General features: G+C 48.3%; 4 protein-coding genes across 4 annotated transcripts; 3 read left to right on the forward strand and 1 right to left on the reverse strand.

Moving 5' to 3' along the window:
- Positions 1-394: 394 nt before the first annotated feature.
- On the reverse strand, positions 395-2,331 carry BDR25DRAFT_317392 (uncharacterized protein; the record flags this gene model as incomplete). The annotated part of the gene is made up of 4 exons (XM_033691672.1): positions 395-955; positions 1,013-1,330; positions 1,385-2,040; positions 2,091-2,331. 4 exons carry the CDS (start codon positions 2,329-2,331, stop codon positions 395-397), a joined length of 1,776 nt encoding a protein of 591 aa, XP_033543553.1.
- Positions 2,332-2,369: 38 nt separating this feature from the next.
- BDR25DRAFT_395608 (uncharacterized protein) lies at positions 2,370-3,342 on the forward strand (the record flags this gene model as incomplete). The annotated part of the gene is made up of 7 exons (XM_033698385.1): positions 2,370-2,463; positions 2,503-2,554; positions 2,593-2,627; positions 2,684-2,772; positions 2,806-3,008; positions 3,060-3,146; positions 3,198-3,342. The coding sequence occupies 7 exons, from the start codon at positions 2,370-2,372 to the stop codon at positions 3,328-3,330; spliced, it is 693 nt and encodes a 230-aa protein (XP_033543554.1). The 3' UTR covers positions 3,331-3,342.
- Positions 3,343-7,967: 4,625 nt separating this feature from the next.
- Positions 7,968-10,122, forward strand: BDR25DRAFT_293070 (P-loop containing nucleoside triphosphate hydrolase protein; the record flags this gene model as incomplete). The annotated part of the gene is made up of 2 exons (XM_033688693.1): positions 7,968-9,135; positions 9,166-10,122. Exons 1-2 carry the CDS (start codon positions 8,146-8,148, stop codon positions 10,120-10,122), a joined length of 1,947 nt encoding a protein of 648 aa, XP_033543555.1. The 5' UTR covers positions 7,968-8,145.
- Positions 10,123-12,491: 2,369 nt separating this feature from the next.
- BDR25DRAFT_345319 (uncharacterized protein) lies at positions 12,492-15,243 on the forward strand (the record flags this gene model as incomplete). The annotated part of the gene is made up of 4 exons (XM_033694042.1): positions 12,492-12,736; positions 12,835-12,985; positions 13,104-13,432; positions 13,481-15,243. The coding sequence occupies 4 exons, from the start codon at positions 12,492-12,494 to the stop codon at positions 14,922-14,924; spliced, it is 2,169 nt and encodes a 722-aa protein (XP_033543556.1). The 3' UTR covers positions 14,925-15,243.
- Positions 15,244-15,440: the final 197 nt, after the last annotated feature.

Raw genomic sequence — 15,440 nt, forward strand, 5'->3', positions numbered from 1 at the left:
CCTCATAACCAATTCGTAACGATTGTGTGGATTTCTCATCTGCTCATTACCACTTTCAGCTTTTCCAAACTGCCAAAACACTACAAGGTCATTCCAGCTCAAATTTCGCCTCTCCAAGGCTCATTTCTCTCCAGTGTTTCCTTCACGCGAGCCACATCTACAATCTTCATTAACATTATTACTCGACCTACTCTCGGAAACGCTCTCAAAAATGCAAATGCAGCAATCCAGGCCGTATCGCCGTCCATGAGGGGTATCGCTGCAGTGGTATCATAAAGCAAAGCTATAAAGACATGAAGGAGTGGATGAATGGGGTGTCGACAAATGGGTCAGGTCGATGATGCATGGCCATCGAGGCCGAAATGGTGATCAAAGATCTCGGGTGCTTATTTGCTCAAGCCAGCACGCCAGCGCTATGCTTTGCAAATTGACTGGTGCTCTCCTTGCGCACTGCCCAACCCTTGATAGCCATCAACACTGTCGTCCATGCCATGATGAGAGCTGTGAAGCCCATGGTGACGGTGAAGGTGAACATGGCATCGAGGCCGTAAGACTCCAGGCGGGCGACAGTGTCCTTGTTACTGACCATGAAGGTGATGCCACCTCCGACAAGACAGAACGCTGTGATGACCTCGGTAGGAGGGCGGGATGGCAGGTAAGAAGTCGGCGGAGAGATGTACAGAGTGATGTAGGTGAGAGCGCGAGCAAGAGCGAAGCCCATGAACATGCCTCCCCACTGAGTATGGATCATGGTGGAGAGCACCGAGTCCTGGTGGTGGGAGCTCATCATCTTGCCAAGCAGAAGGATGATGAGACCAGGTATGGGATTCATTGAGTAGCCATATTGCCTCGGCGGCTGCCATGGCTCATCGATGTGTTGTGAAGCTGGCTGAGAAGAAAGGACGGAGGTGTTGAGAAGTTCTCTCATCTTTCGCGATTCGACAATCATACCCAACTAGGAAAGCGTATCAGTGAATGTTCCATCACTAAAAGAGCAAGTGGTGGATCTCACCATACCACCACCAAAAAACATCACCGAAATGGAAACATGTTCCAAGTCCTGAGCAGTCCACGCATCGCCCCATGCCGCCAAATGTTCCATGAAAACATTTGTGCAGCCATAGAGAAATATGACGAAAGATTCCGTGAACTCGGCGGAAGGTATAGCCGCCCTCCGACGACCCACGACCTCCTGAGGTGGCTTCATATTCCACGCCCAACCATAATCTGCAAATGCCCCCATCCATCGGCCGAGAGTTAACAATCCGTATCCAAAGAAAATTCCCCCTTTGATGTAGTGTGCAAGCACATTGAAGATATCATTTCCGCGCTGCAAGCGCTTTGTCAGCCTAGCTTTCTTCTCAAAGTCTCATCGTTCACCTACCGCGATGCCTCCATACACTACCGTTCCAGTTGTGAGGGCAACGAAACCAAGAATCAAGATTGTTCGATCAATCATGATATAAAGAATTCGCAGGATACGGAGGGGTCGGCCAACAGCGAAGCGTGCGAGGTTGCGCGAAAGAAACCTATCCACAGGAGTATTCCGCAGGATGCCACGCTTCTCAGAATCATCGTGGAAGGCATCTTCGTCGTCATGACTGTATCTCCGCGAAGGTCCGGTGAAGTGCTGATCTTCAGACTCGACGCTTGGCGATCTAGAATGGCCGTAAAGTGAAGCCGAATTTCGCTCAGTGCCCTGTCCCGAATCATTTGACCACCTAGAAGGATCTGGAAGCTGCGAACCCTGCACGCGCTGGTACTGTGCCATGTTTGCAGTTGTCATCCGGTGGACAGAGTGGTTTTCCCAAGAATCCACTTTAGGCCGTTTCGTATAGACTTGGACGAGAGCCATGAAAACCCAGGCGGAGGCGATCCATGTTATTATCCATCCGATCTTACTATGTGAGTTGTTTTCGTATAGCTCAGGCGTCTTGTGGTCGTAGACGATGCCAAGTAAGAGCGCGAACGCATTTATGATGAGGAAGATGAACTGGGCCAGGAGGGTGAAGTGCGAACGAGCGATGCTCAACATCACAGCTTGTCAAGTTAGCCCAGTGCATGCTCCACCTCAAACTTGGATAACGTACCGACAGGGAGAATGACCACCCATGTTATTACCTCAAGAGTAATGTGTATGTATATAAGACCGGAGTGCTCGGGAAAGCTCCAATAGCTCTGCGGGCGCCCGTTATCCTGTACTTGCGGTCGCGGCGCGTCATGCGCGCCAATGTCTATATGGCCTCCATCGTTTCCATGAGCGACTACCCGAGGCAGGACCTCTAGCAAGAGTGCTGCAGTCGCAAGCGTGAGGACGCGCCTGCTCGTCATGTATATTGTAATACTAGGGCCTAGGTGTGTGTGGGAATATGATAAGTGGTGAGAGCCCAGCAAGACGTATATTAGGACCACCTAGGGTGTGGGGGTGGGCTCTGTCAAGTACCTATGGATGGGTGAAGCTTGGTGCGGTGATGCTATATAAAGGATGAGGCGGCGACAAAGGGAATAAGAGGAGCGATGCGACAGGTGGGTTTCGCTCGAGCTATGAGGTAGAGTGCGGCATCCGCACTACTCCGGCGGGAAGCAATGAAGAAGCTTGAAACATCACGAGAGAGCCGAGCGCGTTTGTAAGCACTTGCCGTTGTTCTGGTTGGGGTGCATCTTTCTCACAACATTCTCTCAGGCTCGCTCGGTGACGACCACTGCAAGTGGGTCCTCGCTCGGCTTCTCGGAATTAAGCCGGACCTCCTACCTGCCACAGTGCCGCAACATGTACCAGACCTCCCTTCGATCAGAGCCTGACAGCTCATCATTGTACACGTCAAAAACCTCATTTCAATAACAACAACCTCAACCATTGCAAGGCCGGTCGAGGCTGTAATTGTGTCAGATCGACATCAAACCGAACCCTGGAACACTTGCTTCCCCGCCTTCTCTAGTTCTCTGCCTTCCACTTCTCTCACCCGGCCGAGCACTCTGTGCAGGAAGGAGTGTCACACGGCTATGGCGTGATGCAACACCGAACTCCGCATCTGTTATCTCTCGACATGGCTGCACAGGGGCGTTGTGTGTGGAAACCATTGGGAGAATTTGCTGGCTTCCGTTGGACTCCGCCTGTCTGATCTTAGCATCGCGATCGACGTCATGTCACCACATCATTAAGCTTTATAGTGTCTTGGCCGTATGGCCAATCCTAGTGGGGAATGGGGAGCGTGCATGTTGCCGGATGCAGAGGCCGAGCGATTCAGGCGCAAAAGAATTCCTGTGTTGGCTCGGCTTCGGCGTCAAGAGCTCATCCGGCGAGTTCCGGATGCCAGACAGAACATTTAGATATCAGTTAACCTGCTTCCCTACCTAGGGAAAATATTAAGGTTTAAAGCACAACTTCAGACTGACATCAAACGTGGGTAGAACAGACCAGACCCTTTGCCATAATGACGTTTCAGGATCGTGGAGTGTTTGAACAAACATCTTGATCGCTCGTACGAGGCTGCTCCAAACTGTTTCGTCGTTTTGAAGTCGTTGGTGACTCACCGACTGGTGACTAGGGTCGTATGCAAGCCTCACCCTTTAGCGTCACGCCGAGCGCCATCGGCTCTCGAATTCTGACGATGGGATTCATGACTTCAACGTCTTTCTCGCTCATCGACGGCCTTGCTGACGGCTCGGTCAAGGCGGCTCTGTCGAACTTTATGGGTGCTAACTTTACGTTGCCTCCCAGCGTCTCGTGGGTTGACCCATTGACCTCGGATCCCTAACCTTTCGCAAGCCTTTCCTTTGCTGAAAGTTTCGGAGCTCCTTCCAGACATTCTTCAGCCAATCAATTCTCTAATCCTTCGAATATCCGACCCACCTGCAGGACGTAAATTTTGCAGGGATCCTTTCGCGAATCGGTTGCTGTCGCCAAGAGAGGAGCCCTTCACTCCTGACTTGGGTCCTGTTTGAGCCCACCATCTTTTCCTTTGCACAGACCAGTGGCTTTTCCGATGCTTACCAAAACTATGTCATGAGACCAACATCTATCCGCACATGAATCTTTGCCAAATGGGTACTTTTGTTGAAGTATCCCAGCCGGGCCAGGATGATCGGCTAACACCATATATTACTTTTCTGCGCTCCCCCCAACCCCTCCATCAATGTTCTGTAAACGAAATCCGAAGCCTCAATTCAGCAAGGATATGTTAGCCTGGGGTCAAGTGGGAGGAATGACAACTCACTCCGGTCTTTTGCCCCGGGCCCATCGATGAGGGAATATCGAACGCAGCAACCTCCGCCTTGATAATAGTAGGAACAGCAACGACATACACAAGACAGTCAACATCACTTACACAAGCCAGAGTATTCCTATATCACATAATTCCTCAGGAGAAGCGTCTAATACCCGACTTTCTGTAGTGCAGGCGCCGCAAAACGGTAAGCGACCAATTTGCGAAACTGGCCCCTAGTACCACTGCCTCTATCCTGATATTTTTGCGTACTCTTTCTATATTTACAGGACAGCTAATGAACACTTTCCTAAGTTTCCTAGCCTCTCATAGTCTTTCCTACATCTTCCAAATTGAATTGAAAGTTGAGCGCCGCATATCTTGAATTGTAGATCTTAACCTCTAAGTCACGAAGACTACCTTGCCTCTAGCATGCCCTCCTTCTAACCTTTCGAAAGCATCCTTCCACTGTTCGAGACCAAAAACACTGTCGACGACCCTTTTACACTTGCCTAGCTCAATCAATCTCGCTATCTCTCTCAACTGCGTTCCATTACCCGTTACAATGAACCATATTCCCTGAACTCCATCTGCTAAACCGTCCACCGGTTTCTTAGGGTTCGTTGGCTCGGCAACACTGATTACTTTCCCTCCTTTCTTAGCACATTTCCATGCACCCTCTAGAGTCTTTTATTTGTCAATCTACTAGCGATATGCAGATGATAAGGCGCAGAGAGAGCTAGCGAAAGCTACGAGAGCTGGAAGGGGTGTACCATAAAACCAATGGCCAAGAAGTGAGAGGTGCCTAACTTATGTGGCAGCTGAACTCCTCACTAGAACGAGGCTGATAGACGTTCTAAGGTTTACGTATTGCAATCTGCCTTTCTCCGCCTCAACCCAAATTTTACACTAGCCACGTGTGATCACCATCTTCAAATTCATCTCACACTTGACGTCCTTCAACCACCTTCATTATGAGTTCTTCGCCAGCACAAAATTCACCCTAGATCTGCCTAACTGCAGACATAATATGTCTACGAGATACTCCAACTAGTGGGCCTGTAACCCAGCAACAATCAATGCAGAACAAAAGCCAATGGAACGGGTATTCAATGGAGTCAAGAAGGATCTTCGAGTGATGGGCTATCAGCGACTCGGCATTTCCCACCCACAAACAAAAGGACAAAGACAAAAGAAGCGTAATTTGGGTCGCGAGCCTTTCGCTTGCGACAATATCTTGTTACATCAACCCGGTTTCTTTCACTTCCTATTCGCGTTCTGAAGTCGCAACCACTAAGATGGAATCCACCACTATGGGTAAATAATTGCTAACAGAGATGTTAAGCATAGTTGCAAAGTTTCTAGCTCCTAAGAGCTACTACGACGATAGTTCTGAATCAGAATGTCTGGTCTGAATCGAACAAAGTTGCGCTTCGATACGTGAAGCTACACTTCCCAATGAAAGCGTTTCCAATTCTTAGACTCGTAACCTTGCAGATGGAGTGAGCATAGTTAAAACATTCATGGAAGTGCGAATCATGGCCCCCCCTTTAATCAATTCGAGCTATTACGGCCACTTTTTAGAGTCTGCTCGGGGGAGCCTCGAAGCAATGATTCGTGTACCATGTATTCTAAAGTCTTAAGGAAGTGAAGAAGAAGGCTTGGCAACATTTCTGCGGCGTTTTGTATCGAGCTGTGGGAAAGTTCACCCATTGTGATGTGGGGAATTTCCTGGGGTTTCTGAGAGCAACTGCGGCTTTTTCCGAACATCTCCAGCGTGTTCGTTGAACTAGAGAAGCTGCTCGAACAAGTACCCTTTCGGATGGTCAATAATTAAAATCTAGAACAAGGAGACATTTACGTCCAGGTCCCAGAGGCGTTTTGGCTGTGAACATGGCCATGTTCTCAACAAAGCGGTGATTAGTTCACTCCATGCTTCGGTTATGAATTTATGGTGGATGAGACGACGGCTGCGTGCTTACAATTTGGCATACAATAGCGAATACATATTTCCATCAAGGAACTGGAAAGCCCACTGGAACTCGAATATCTCAGGTTATCCCTCAGAAACAGCACTCAGTACTTCGCAACCTGGAGATGCTCTGACTGCGGTACCCAAACAATACTTCCATTTTTTGAAGTGGACCACGTCAGACTCTGCAACCCATGAACTCTTTTCGAAAGCTGTCTGGATGAACCCATGCTCCGCAAGCGAAAGGCACTGCACTTCGGAACTATTCTTTCCAGAACTTTGGCCCGGCTCTTTAGATTCTGCGCAGCCAACAAAGATCAAGCTACATCTCGAAGATATCACGCTGCCAAAGAAGGTACAGTATCTCGGCAAGTCATACGTTCCTAGTGTCCGTACTCAAAACTCATGGCTCTATGTCTTAGAGTCCCTCAGAAGATACTACCTAATCTACGCCTCGCTTAGAAAGCTCGAATTTTCTGGCATTATCTGTGAAATCCTAGTTTCTAAGAAGATGAACAGAACATCAGGATTTGTGCACGAATAGATTTACAGAGGAGACGCGCTATTCTTCTCGAATGTTCCGCTGCGTTCCTTAAAGATATTCTAGCTCAGGAGATTCGCTATCGGTAAAGAGGTGATAAACATGGTCCTTCAATAATGCTCTGCCAATAAACTGGGGCTAGACTTGAACCATATCACCCACATAACTAGCTATGACTGGAAAAACAATGCACTAAAAGACCCCAAGAACGGAGAAGAAATGAAGGAGAAAGGAGGGTAGTGGGATTTTCTGCTGCGATGGAGGGATAGGCATCTAGAGGTGGTGTCGAACAACTTGTTAGAGAGCGTAATCCTTGTGAAGCCGGTCTATCGACGGAGCTAGTGGTACAGATGACTTGGAGAAAACAATTCATGAATGTAGAGGAAATGATTAGCCCTATGCTCTACCATGGAGAGGTACCGGTTCTGTTGTTTAAACTGATTGACAGAGAGTATAAATCCGGGCATCCTTACGCAACTTTGGAACTATATATTAAGCAGGGGCTAATGGCGGCTCATGCTTTCAGGTATAGAGGTTTCTGGGTACGGCGAAGAGTATGCATTCATAAAATAGCGGATGAGAGCAGCCTTGCCTGAGGTGCCCCTGTCTCACCCTGGATGAGGCCAACCTTAGTCGCCCTCTTCACTAGCAGAATCCTCTCCACTGCTATGACTCCTACGTAGTACAACTAATCTATATTCAGAGAAGATGCCCTCAAGGTAAAACTCTTTTGCAACAGCAACAGATCCAAGTGGCAACACAATCCATCGCGTCGGTACCATTTCCAAAAGCGGACTTAGCACCGCCCAACGGTTGTGGCGGTGCTAGGACTTAGCTATACCACCGTCATCAAAATCGCAGCAACGGGCCAATATTAACATTCTGTCGAAGGCAATCCCCGATGCAGGTCTCTAAATTACAAGCCTTGCTCTCATTTTTCTTGCATATGCAGTTGTTTCACTTTGCTGATGTCCTCGCCACACAACCATGTTGCAGCCTAGATTTTGGGGGGAATTTAGAGTCCTAACGAGCAGGAAGGTGGTATAGTGGCTGGGTGGCTAGTTGTGATGCCTGATGGAAGAAATCCCATAAATATTGTTTCACTTTGTTGATGTCCTCGCCACACAGCCATGTTGCAGCCTGGATTTTGTGGGGAATTTGAGTCCTAGTGAGTATGAAGGCGGTACGGCGGCTAGCTGTTATGCCTGGTGGAAGGTATCTCATAAATATTGCACCTCTTCTTCAAGACAAAGTCTTCAAGAGAAAGAATCAATCTAGCGCTGCCTTACCTTCATCACTTCTTCAATCCCTTGTGGGATAAAAATCTCCGTCTTTGTCCTCTTTAGACCAGTCGTATAGCAGCCCTTCCTTCCTTTCCCCCTCATTATTTTTACCTCACTTCAGTTTTAGACCTCCACTCATCCACCATGGCTGTAAAAGACACAAATGGACACGTTAGCAGTACTAGCGGAGTGAGCGGGTCTAACGGATGCGCCAAGGACCTGGCCTCTGAAGGCTTCCTTCCCTCATTTAAGCCCCTCTATCAAGGTCCAAAAGACAAGGACAAGAACTGGACTTGGCTAGATAAGGAGCCTGAAGACGTGGCTGAAGCTGCCGAAAACGAAGAGACCGCCCAACATGCGCTTATCACTCGCCTCCAGAAAGCGAACGACTCCAGGAAGAAATTCGAGATCCATTCCATTATCATCCAATCGCCGTGGCTGAAAGAAGCCTTGGGCGAAATTCTAAAGAATTACCCCGGAGTATGTTGCCAGCTGAAGCGATTGGTCTTCGAAGCCCCATTCGAACCTTTCGTGCACCGCTGGTCTGAGTTTCAGGAATTCAGGAGGAGGAAAGATATTGATGTAATGACTGCAGAGCACCTTGAACTACTTCATGATGTGCTTAAGGAGGAGTTGAAAGAGGTCATCAAAACATTGGAAGACTATGTCGTTCATGGCGTTACTACATGGGAGCATGTCTGGACTATTTTCCAGCCTGGACAAGTAATCTACTCGGACTCTCTGCACGGCGCCCCTAGTGCCTTGCGGCTTCGAAGTGGCAAATATGTTAAGCTCCAGTGTGGCCAAGCATACCAGCTCACCGCAGAAACCATCGACTGGACAGGGAATCACTTCGGCCGCAGTATCGAAAGGATCAATATCTTCGAGTTCCTCGGTACCACGCGAATTTTGGGCCTTGCCGCTTTCCCGATGTCGTTTCATCCCTTTAAAGCGAAAGCGAAAGACATCCTCATCAATCGAGGAAGAAAGTTCGAGGACCTTGCTGGATGCCATTACAAGGAGTACAAGGGCTTCGCGGTGACGTGGGATAAAGATGGGAATGAGGTCTTGACAAGTGTTTCTGGTCGTATTATTGTTGATTCAGATACTTTCCGGCGCTTTTCTCCTCGTTATGTTCCTTACATCGAGCCCTTAGAAGCCAAGGAAGGCGCCCCAGAACCAGAATGCGCTGCGAAATCTTTCAACGTCGACAATCAAAGCGACGACGAATATGTGTTCGGGAAGCAGCAAGAGAAGAAGCGTCTGCATCTTACAGAGGAGCATCAACTCATCTGCTGCCCTCGAGTTCGTGGTTACTCGCTCAAGAAAAAGCAGTGGCTCCTGTTTTACCTTGATTTGATCAAGGATATCAAATTTAACGACAACGCGTTTGAGTCTCTGGTGCTTCCTGAGGACCAGAAAGAACTGATCCTGTCCTTTGCCGAATCTCAAGCTATGAATCGTAGCAATTTCGACGATGTCATTTCCGGAAAGGGGCGTGGCCACATTACCCTGCTCAGTGGCCCTCCGGGAGTTGGAAAAACGTTGACCGCGGAATCAGTCGCGGAACACATGCACGCTCCACTTTATATGATGTCTGCTGGCGATTTGGGGATCAACCCAGACCAGGTTGAAACCAAGCTCACTAACATATTGGAGATGATTGCAAAATGGAACGCGGTGCTATTGCTTGACGAGTGCGATGTGTTCCTTGAGGAGCGGTCGGCGCATGATCTTGAAAGGAACAAACTCGTCTCAATCTTTCTGCGAGTCCTGGAATACTACGAAGGGATTCTCTTTCTAACCACCAATCGTGTCGATAATATTGACGCTGCATTCCAGTCACGCATTCACGTCTCAATGTCTTATCCAGACCTCAACAACGAATCTCGCCGACATATCTGGGAGAATTTCCTACAGCTATTGGATCGCCCAGAGGACTTCAGCGGAAAGGACGTCGATGAGTTGGCTAAAGTGCAGTTGAATGGCCGGCAGATAAAAAATGTGCTCAAATCTGCAAGTCTGCTGAGCACACGAAAAAATGAGCCATTGACGAGGAAATACGTGGACATGGTTCTTGCCATTGAGCGAAGGCGTCCGGGGGTGGCACCGGGTTTCTAAATTTCAGAACGATAATAGCTAGCCCTCTGAAGGAATGTGTAGCGCTTAGTCGGAGGGATTTTCAATCCCTCTGACATTCTAAGTTGTTCTCATTAGATGATGTCGCTTTGGTGGGGAGTTGTTCCGCATGCGGAGACATACTTGCGTCGCTAGAGTCTGACAGAATGAAGTCAGCCTCTACAGGGCGTATCATTTCGAAAGGGCCATGTTCTCCAACAATGCATTATTCTTTCTTCTCTTTAGTACAACTCCACTTTGAGAGAGTTCCATGTTTTCCATTTTTGTCTCTCAGCCTCAGCCTCGACCGTGAGGAGCTCTCGTATCCTTCATTATCCCACAGCAATAAACTGCTCCTCAATTGGGGAGCTTGGGTCTCTTATGAAAGCTTGGCGTCTCCTTTGTATAAGCCCCTAAACCATTCCGACACCACTGTATATTCAGTGTGTGAATGCAGTAGTGGAATTACACCAGCATGGTTAATGGCACTTAATGAAAGCGTTGTGTTTACGTCGAACCTATCATTATTCTAAACAGAGTTAGTCGAGGTTTAGTCTACCTTCGGAACAGAATACATCGAGCGACCCCCAAACTGTAACCACTCTCGTTTTCCCAATCATTTATGGGATAGTCTATTGGCTGGATCCCTATATGGATAACGTTCTCGATATTTCTCAATTCGCCTGGATCCGCATGACGAAGTTTGAAAATGAACCAAATCGGCACAAGCCTCTAGAGTGATGTTGATGTCGAAAAGGTCGCCCGCTTTCTGAGATGTGCCTCCGATCTCGATCGGAAGAGTCTGTGTAAACTCGGAGGTAGTCAGAGGATGCTTTATATACGCAAGCCAACATACGGCATGAATCCCAAGAGCTGCTTCTGACTGGGACTGCCGTTTGATTTGTTGTGCAGTGCTATGATGTGATAAATATCAGCAAGCTTCACCGATAACCGTCCAAGGATTAATCGTGTCTGGCCGTGACTTGCTCGATCTAAAGCCGAGCTAGTAGGAACATCCCAGAAGCTTCGTAAATGATTGTATGTACAACAACCTCTTTTAGGTTTACCTCTTTTGCGATGAAATCTTTTAATCTTCTCGAACCCGATACTTTTGTTTCGAGAAACATCCTTAGATAAGTGTCGGTAGCTTCGATAGTAATCTCGCGATGCTTCCCAAAGTATGATTCTGCTCCGGTATGTGACCTATTTAGTGCGCAGCATTCTTGAGCCTTGTGACAGGGTGGACCGAGCGCATCATAGTTCAAATCGAATGTCTTTGCTTTGGGTGTCGACATCCGGAATTTCGTCGACAATGTCAAGGATGGTGAACGGGCTATGTATCTTCAAGAATCATTTTGTGGGTAGCTCTAGAGGCTCCGAGAAAGCTAAGGGAAGGATGCTATCAGGTGTAGCGGTTGTTGCATGCTCTTTGTACTTTGATAAGGCTATCTCTAGCATGTAATGGCTCTGCGATGCAGCCTGCTGAGTGATAGAAAGCCAAGACGGCCTTGCGGAGAATGGTTGTTGTAGCGTGCATACACGTACGTTACAAGTTTGCTATTCACCTTGGACGGGGGATGGAGAGAATCAACGACAAACGATGTCACAAACATTTTGCCAGGAATAGGTACGAGAACACCATAATACTAGGTCAATTAGTCGATTCCTCCCTTACAGGGATTATTTGTGTTTGAGGGGCCATGCTCCTGTCCACGTTGGTGAAGCTGCGATAGTTGTCGGTGTTTCGCTTGAAACGAGAGGGAAGAAAGCCAGACAAGTATTCTTTGATGTTCTTCTTAGTCTCCATGGCGTAGTTGATGATCATTTTGGCCTAAAAGGCATAGTCAGTCTGAACTTGTTACGGTCCAGTAAACGGTTGTTTGCTATTTAGAGTGACCTTCAATTCATCGATGCTTCTTTATATGGCCGTTAACTCTCCAGAAATGTCCGGGAAAGTCTGCACGACAGCAAGGATATCTGATAACTGTTTGAGCGGCGATTCCATTTTAGCGACAAGGTCCGAAATAGCGCCGTGAGGACTCTTCGTTTCCCTAAGTTTCTGAGCCTGCTCTTGTAGAGAACTGGTTACTTCCCAAGAAGAGTTTGATAACAAGTAACAGCTTTTAATAGTCAGGATAAAATGGAACACCTGAGTATGTCGATGTTCTTGATAGTCTCTCGATGTTCTTATTCAGTGGCATATAACACTTGTGCGGGATCCTTTTGATCCTATTGGTTTGCACGGATGTGCTCTGGAGCTTTTGGAGAAGCTCCTGAAGATTGCTGATACACCTTGCATTAGTTCTAACAAAAGCATTGCTGAAATTTAAGCTTAGAGGTTGGCATGAAGAAACTCTTTTGGCCGCTTTAAGATGGCGGCAAAGGCGTTCAGCTCCCAATTGAAGTTGTACAACTGCGCAGCCCTGGAACCTTCTGCAAATGTATTAAGTTGGATGAGCTGTATTGCGAGATATAGCAGGCCTGCGACATTAGCAGATGATGAAGGTTCTTTATTTGTCGCAAATACCCTCGAAGGATTTCTTTCAGTTGGTGATGTCTACGGGGACGAGTCGGAAGACCGTATTTCGATCTGGCAGGTGGTGGCTGAGCAGCTGAAGTATGCCAAGAGCTCACATCCGTCGGCCACAATATCTGGCCTGCGGAAGCTACTGGACCTTCTTTTTTGACTCCACGATAAACTCGGCTGTGGCTTAGGATGTCAGGTCTCGAAGTTGTCGCAAGCATCGCCGGGGTTGCTGGCGCTGCGATCAAGCTCTCTGTGACGCTAAACGACGTGGCCGATGACCTTGGATCTGCAGGTAGAGATGTGCGGTACATTAGTAACGAAATGGCGTCTTTCTCGCAGGTGAGCAATGGAACGACGAGTTATGTTTTTTGCTGCCAAGAATCAATGTTGGAACCCCTGAATGACATTGGAGGGTTCTGACAGCTCCAAGTGAGAGATGAACTGACAGCCTTGGCAGGTCTTGCGATTGGTTCACTCTTCCCTCGAAGATAGTCAGAAGGTCGCCGGGTCCACAGTTATTCGAAGTGCTCTTGAAACGCTTCCGCAACTTCTGGAGCAATGCGGACTCGTTTACCTAGAGGCAAATGGTTTGATGACTTCATTGAAGCCTTCCACTGGCAGGGATTCTTCACTGCCGTTCATGAAGCGGGTTCGGTTCATATTCCAGAAGAGCAGGATTAATGTTCTGAGAAGTCTGCTCGATTCCTCAAAGAGCACATTGAACCTGTTATTGGTGACGTTGAATATTGAAATGGCTAAGACCAGATCACCCAACAGGGAACTTATGTATGCAATGTTTACCGGAAATAAGTCCACCTGCTCACATTGACGCAGGGACCAACTCCAATCAGAGCGCAAGGCCTTTATACGAGTTGTGGCATCTCAGAGTAAAGCTTTAGATGAAGCCCTGAAGGAAGTCGACAAAGCAAAGAAGGAGGCATCAAAACTGAAAAGCAAGGTCGATAAAGAGAAGCAGAGAGAGAAAGAGAAGGAGCAGGAAAGAATACCAGAACAAAAGCCAGGGTTCGAGCCACAATCTCTGGGAATGCTTCCATCTCCTTCTGTAACCTCGCTCGCGTATACACCGCCGCAGATTGATAAAGCCCCACAAAACTCCATCGTTAAGTTGGCGTTGAGTCTTGAGGCTCCCGGACCGAAATATACCGGAACGCCCGCCCAGCCTACACATCCTGACACGGATCCCTACGGGCAACGATCGTGTTTCTGTTCACCGCCAACACCCCCCTACCCAAGTTCATCACCACCCCCACCACCGACTTTCAACGCAGCGAACGACAGACCGAAATCCGATCCCAATCGGCTAAACGCAAAGCGAGTCTTCTCAGACCCAGGACCTCCGAAGACTGCGGCATCAGCTAACGAGACGCTTCATCCTGGAGGAGCAAATCGAGAGAGATCGAGGTCTCCCTACGGATTCTCGAGAGTGCCAAGGGACGAGCCTCCGAAGGTGGAGCGTAGTCGGGCTCCACCTCCATCTCATAGTCCTTCGAACACAGCGCAGGATGAGACTCCATCGACACCAGAGGCTGAGAGGAAGAGGGCACCCTATACCTTTCAATCATCACCAAAGCCTGAAGCGAATGATACACTATCTCCTGAAGGAGAAAGGGGTCGAAAGCCCTATACATACAAGGCATATAGACCACCCGGCAGTCAGCCTGAAGCCTCAGCATCACTGGACCCCTCTCCTGGTGAGCGACAGCGTATGCCTTACGGGGGGGCTACCCAGTTTCCCGCATCAGACCCAAACCCACCTTACACAAGCCAACAGCATCCACCGTATAGCAACTCGTCACCGCGGCCCCCACCATCCTCACCAAGTACTAACGGACCCCCGCCAAGGCCCAAAGTTCCTCCACCACCACCGCCCTGCCATGGTACAACCTACGTCGCTCTTACTCCATACACCAGCCACGAAGTCGGACACCTGACACTCGCCCCCTTCGATATCCTTGTAGACGTTGTTTCCTACATCCCCGATGATGAGACTCTCCCTTACCCAACAGCGTTTGACGCGACCCCAATGCATTACTGGCAGGCCTCTTTACATAATCGACGAGGTCCACGGGGTTTGTTCCCGCATAGTATTGTGTGCCGGATTGAGGATGATAGATTGGCAGAGAAGGTAAAGGAGTGCTGGTTTGCTAATGGTGTGCACCTAATTGCGGATATGGCTGGACGGGTCTGGGTTGGACCAGAATGGACGTTTGTAGAGCCACTGAGGAGAAGGAGTAAATGGTGGGCTGAGGAGTTTTGAGCATATATCGATGATTGAAAAAATTGACAGAAAATGTCCACCAGGACTTAACAAGAGGTAGAGGGAGTAAAGATATGCCTGCGTATATCAGGAGAGTTTGAAAGAGAGTTAATCAAATGCCTCTGATGTGCCGCCGTAGTTAAGAGGAGCTAGAAGCATGCCATCTTCTTTATGCAACGCTGTCTTGCTGTTTCCCTATCTTTATCAATCGAATGGGTTTATTCAAACCGTACACTCTTCTGCGTACTTAAGGTGCTCCAATGACGCGAGAACATCGATGTTGAACAGAAACCTCCTAGTCATCGGGACTAGAGTCCACGCCTGATGGCGTTATCAAAGAGAAACCTTTTATGGCTTGGACTTAAAGTCACCATTAATACGTGTAATTTTTGCAATCCACTGCACATAGCGATTGACATAGAGTCACGCCAAACATCGTTGCGCGTGAATGAAAAAGACGTGAGACCCTCACATGGAAATTAATTAAATGCGATGCGTTAAGCGAAGAGATCTGCA

This window comes from Lindgomyces ingoldianus, assembly GCF_010093535.1.
Source record: "Lindgomyces ingoldianus strain ATCC 200398 unplaced genomic scaffold BDR25scaffold_32, whole genome shotgun sequence".
Taxonomy (NCBI): Eukaryota; Fungi; Ascomycota; class Dothideomycetes; order Pleosporales; family Lindgomycetaceae; genus Lindgomyces; species Lindgomyces ingoldianus.